This window comes from Sinohyriopsis cumingii, chromosome 4 (genome assembly GCF_028554795.1).
Source record: "Sinohyriopsis cumingii isolate HCF-2022 chromosome 4, ASM2855479v2, whole genome shotgun sequence".
Classification (NCBI taxonomy): domain Eukaryota; kingdom Metazoa; phylum Mollusca; class Bivalvia; order Unionida; family Unionidae; genus Sinohyriopsis; species Sinohyriopsis cumingii.
The window spans coordinates 84,901,842-84,907,841 of NC_142964.1; the positions used below are offsets into that span (position 1 = coordinate 84,901,842).

The 6,000-nt window shown below is 34.5% G+C and overlaps 1 protein-coding gene across 1 annotated transcript in view; it reads right to left on the bottom strand.

Annotated features, from left to right (window-relative positions):
- Positions 1-6,000, bottom strand: part of LOC149801580 (importin-11-like) — a 128,595-nt gene that overhangs the window by 48,657 nt on the left and 73,938 nt on the right. The window contains exons 19-20 of the mRNA XM_089955813.1: positions 5,485-5,677; positions 421-500 (exon numbers count right to left, since the gene is read on the bottom strand). Coding sequence (XP_089811939.1) covers positions 421-500; positions 5,485-5,677 — 273 coding nt within the window. The remainder of the gene's footprint in view (positions 1-420; positions 501-5,484; positions 5,678-6,000) is intronic.

Sequence of the window (6,000 nt, forward strand, 5' to 3'; positions counted from 1 at the left end):
ATAAAATGATTTATAATTCTTGTTTCAAAAGGTTAAAATAAAAAACAAAACAAACACATGTAAAAGCTAATATTTAATTACCAGATTACAGCATTAACCATGATTTATCCAATGCTAGTAGCTGTGTTAATCTCTAGAAATGAAACACTCTAAGAAAAAGGGAAGGGGGGGGGCATCATCCTATGTAGCTCATTTTTCATTGGGGATTTAAATTCGTGGTTCAGGGCAATAACGAAAACCATGAAAATTGGTCCCCCACAAAAACTGATGATACTACAGTAACTGCCACATTTTATTAATTCCGACAATTATAATCTTAAAATTTGATCTAATGCCTGTCACACTGTATTGATTTGTACATGAAGAAAATAAATAATCCAATATAAACACTGTTTGTTTAGCATAGTAAGTGGGTCATACCTCCATGAATTCCCTAGGTCCCAGCAACAGGTAGGCTTCAATAATTTTCAGGCAAATTCTCAGATTTTCAGTGCCAAGCTCTGCAACAAAGTACACACACACAAATGTATGTATGTATGTATGTATGTATGTATGTATATATATATATATATATATATATATATATATATATATATATATATATATATATATATATATATATATATATATATATATATATATATATATATATATATATAAAAGTGAGAATTAATTACCATACTGGTAATTTAAATGTAATCAAATGCAGGAGATTGCTTGCACACTTGACCTAACAGCAATATTAATATTATTAACATGGCATTCAAGGCAGAACAATATAACTGAATTTCATGAATTACATTTAATGATTTTTTTAGGCATGGCAGTATTGTCCACTCATAGGTACAGTGGAACCCCGCTATAACGCGCCCCGCCATAACGCGAATTCGGATATAACGCGGTCGTAGCATGGCTCCCGAAATTTCGTATATTCATTCACACATGAAAAAAAAAATTTGGAGAAAAGTAAAAAAAAACAAAACAAGAAATTAACTTCATTTTGGGCATGAGATTAGTTGTGACTTTTAAAATAATATGATCGTGGCATGGTTCCTGAAATTTAAATTCATTTACGTGTATTTTTATCGGACTGTGAAAATATTTGTTTAACGTACGAGAAATAGTGTGTAAAACGTTTATTATAATTTGGTGGAAGAATTCGCGTATGACTTTTAATAATAAACGATCGGAACTTAACAATTTATCCAGGTTCTTTAAGTGATTTTGGAGAAGTGATCGTGTATGAATTCTAAAATAATACGATATATATAACGTATGAGAAATAGTGTGTACAACGCTTGGCTTCTGAAATTTATCAATTTGAACAGGTTGTGGTGAAGCTCCATATTCTACTCTAGAAGAGAAAACTGGTTTCATTAGGTTTTTGAATTGTTAAGCCGAAGTAAACATTATCGGAAGTGTTACTTATTACGGATCCATGAGTAAAGCCAGTAAATCGTCTTTGTGATTGTCTTCCATGAAATCTGTATATAGTCGTTGCTCAAACAATAGCCGACATGGGCTTCTTATTTAACTGCAATCACAGCCAAGCAGCAGACAAAGCTGTGGTTGATACAAGAGTCGCACAATTTAATAAACATCAAAGGACGAAAGCCGCCAACATGTGTGCTGTGCTTGGCGGTGTGATCAAACAACAAACAGTTGAAAGTAAATAATATCCAATACAGACACCGTATGTAGACCCGGGAATAGCTGCATGCAATGACCGTACGATATCAGACGGCAAGTAAATGGTTTCAATATTTTGTTCATCCTATATTTTACACGACGAATTCAGACTATTACAAAATTATTGAATATTTTAAATCTGTACGATTTTCAATGAAATTACATCCATTATGGATGAACTGCATGCCACGACGGCACAGTAGCATACGGTGTTGATACACTTTTCATGATATAGCGATAGTCTGGTATTATCGGTCAATCTGTATTATCGTTCAAACAAATAAAAATTAGTAATTGTTTTTAATGCACAGTAATAACCTATAAATATATTAGCCATCGATTATTTTGAATATATCTTAATTAATGCATTCCAGTTAATATTCATCTGATGATAAGCCGACTTTTGATCATTGCACATGTATACACGTATATGTTCTCGGAAAAAAAGTTAAATATTGTAAAACCCCGCATTAACGCGACCCCGCTTTTAACGCGATCCGATTTTATGGACCCCGATCATCGCGTTGTAGCGGGGTTCCACTGTACTGTATATTCAAGACCAGAGGGTTGTGGATTCAAATTCTGGCCTAGCTATTGGGGTTGTAACTTAAAGCTGCATTCCCTCCCTAAATTTGCAAACTGAGACAATGTGTATGATTCTGAGTCTGTCAATATATTTAGGTTGAGTAGCAATAACCAAGATATTCAAAATGGCAACTGTGTTAGCCATATTTGATATCTGCAATGCAATTTTTTCATGTCAGATCAACTAGACCATGGGTTGCATGGCACCTTTTCATCTTGGATCAACTAGACCATGGGCTGCATGGCACCTTTTTTATATTGGATCAAACAGACCTTGGGGTTGCATGGCACCTTTTTCATGTTGGATCAACTAGACCATGGGTTGCATGGCACCTTTTTCATGTTGGATCAACTAGACCATGGGCTGCATGGCACCTTTTTCATGTTGGATCAACTAGACCATGGGTTGCATGGCACCTTTTTCATGTTGGATCAAATAGACCATGGGTTGCATGGCACCTTTTTAATGTTGGATCAACTAGACCATGGGATTAATGTGCATCTAAAGTTTCATGGCAAGTAGTTTTGGTGGAGTAGCAATAACAAACTTGTGCTATGGATAAATAGGTAACTGACATGAGCCAAAGGAAGACATGCAACAGGTCATCACATAGAAGTAGTTTCAGAGCAGGAGTGCAGCTTTAAGCTCTTACCCTACAGTCTTTCCAGCAGACAGGTTAACCACCTGGCTATCAGAGAGTACACATGGGATGAACATGAACTGAATCAAAGAGGATCAATAACTCCCAGTCACAGCTTATCATGGAAGCTGGGATATATAAGCTTGGTCATTTTGAGTCACAAGAAGAATTTGGAAGACTTCAATCTTTATCCCTGATGTGTTGTTCCTTAAAACAGTTTCATACATCAAATATTTATGCATCTGTAATATCATGTTACATATTTATTATTAAGGATGCATCTAGGTTTTTAACAATTTAAGCAATGTGTCCACTTTACCTTAAGAATAAAGAAGGCCAACAAAAATTAGGTAGAAGGACTCTGATTTTTTTAGGAAAAATTTACCTGATATGAAAATTTTCAAAAGAAATTTTTTCACATGCATCATTTAAACTGTACAGAATGAACACGTTCCTTTTGAATACCCTGTTTAACTAAATGCATCCCATCTGGGATAAAGAAATAGTAGATCTGATCAACAAGTGTAACAGTTTTTTTTTTCTTCTCAACTTTATGATTCTGAAGAAATCAGAATGCCCAATCATAATTCAAGACTGTCTCAGCAATATGAATAACTATGGCTGTCAAACTTACAATAGTCCTTATCAAATGTTACTTCCATTGCTTTCCTCTGACAGTCAAAATGGCAAGAAATTTCATGTACTGTACGATGTGTTACTCAATAGTACCTACTTTACACTGCTTCAAATAGAAATTACAATAACTGAATCTCTTGACATTCCACAAGACAAAGTAAAAAATAAAAGAAAGACAAAAGGTATGCAGTAAGAAATCAAAGTTATGTTGGTTAGATGATATTTTACAATGCTTTTAACACAATGTTGGTTATATCATGCTGTAAAAGCTAAGTGTCTTTCCTAAGGACACACTAAGGAAGTTGACCCAGGCTCACATGGGCGAGTATCAAACCTGCAACCTTTACATTCTGAATCTGATGCTCTGCCAACTCAACTACTATGGGACCAGAAAACAAATTGACTACCCTGAAAAACTGAGCATCAAGAATGTTTGCAACCTCATTTAATCACATGTAAGAACGCCTCATCTATCTGCATAATTGAACTCATCCAAGATGGCAGTAATGTAAGTCTAGGCACCAAGTCGGATCATAAAATGTTATAAAATTTTGCCTCAATGGTTTTTTCAAAAGCTCAACGTCATATGCAAGAATGCCACATTAACATTAATCAATGCTGCTCATAATCAAACTCATGCAAGATCTCAATGATTCACGTTTACACACCAAGTTTGATCACAATCATTTTAAAAACAATAATGCCTCTAGAGTGCTGACAAGTGTTCCCACAAACTCTAAGCCAGTGCATTCCTGAATGTCAGTTTATTCAGTACATTTTTCTTACTTTGACTTTGCTGACATTATTACAATTGTTCTTACTGCTACTGTTTGCTCAATGCAAAAAGGGAACTGTTTGTTTCCTACAGAAATCGTCACCAGTGATTTACCTGACTTTCACAATGTGCTGATTGAGAGAGTGATCTTTACAGCAAATGTGTATCAATTAACCAAAATTTTCAGAACTTCCACACAAAAAATGGTAATATGTCACCAAATAAAATGCTGACATGTTTTTTTCCGCAAATACTGCACCTAGAGTGGTAGCTGAACATTCCTACTTTTTCTCCAGACTCTTATCAACATTTGAAAATATAAAGGGCTTTTCATATTCTGGAATGAATCTGACTTTTCTTCCCATTTTCAAAAGTGTTCAAGTAATTATATCGAACTTATTCTATACCTTTGCTTTGCTTTCACCTTGACCTTTGGTTAAAATATGGGGTTTTGAATTAAACTTAATGTGCAGAAACAACTGTTTTCTTATTAGACTTACCATGACCTCCAACCTTCAGATCCCAGAATTTATAGCTTCTTTAATCGTTAAGTGCAAGCTATCCACAAAGTTTTGTCAAAGAATTTGCTCTGGTAAAAAGTTATTCTGTAAAGCATTTTTCTTTGAGCCACAACAATCTTGACCGTTGAAATTTTTACACCGAAATTAATAGCCTTATTCCATACTTAAAATACTCTAAGGCTTTGGTCAAAATACATGGTCTAGAACTAAAGTCCTTCGGTCATAGTGACATGGACTTTTAACTTCCACATCAATAGGATTCTATCTTACCCAGCATGTAAGTCATTCACAAACTTGGGTGAAGGTATATTGTTGAGAACTGACATTTTTATGCTGAAACAATGTTTCTTCAGTGACCTTTGCCTCTGACCTTTAGAATTTAAAATTGTTAGACTTCTTCCATACCTCAAATGTATGTGTGTGTGTGTATATATATATATACACAAAATCGCCTGGCATGAGACTAAGACATACAACAGATTTTGAGACATATTTTACTAACACTGACTAGTTTCAAATAATTTTTTTCAAAATTATCCAAAAGTTTTAAGAATTTCCTTAAAAAATGTTTAAAAGTATTCAAATAATTGAACAAATAAAAAACTTATGTAAGATTCTCCATACACATGAAACATACCTAGCAAGGATGGCATATTCTTGAAGATATTGAGTAAAGGCTGTGTAACAGCAGGAGAGTTCATCAAGGTCACATGCCAAAGTTCAAGGCCATCTTCCATCAGGTAGACATGTTGGGGCTGACAAACATCTGTACTTATCTGTATCACAGGCAGAAGGAACTCGTATATGGTTGTACAGGCAACTCCAAAACCCTTCAAAATATACATAAGTAGAGAAGCATAGTGAAAATAATAATAAAATATTTAAATACAAGGGTTGCCCAGAAGACTATGTCTTACCTGGAAACAATGCAAAGATGTAGCACAACCCATCACCTATAAACGACTTTCAAAATCTTTAACATCAAATCTTCACACAAAGTTCTTAACATTAATTATGATAACAACACTTCTGCCATTGGAAAGAAATATGTTCTGCTATAAGCTAATGCATTAGAAGCATTATGTAATGAAAGGAATGATTCATATGGTGTGAAGCAAGCATTCATTGCCCGTATCCATAGCAACGTCAATCA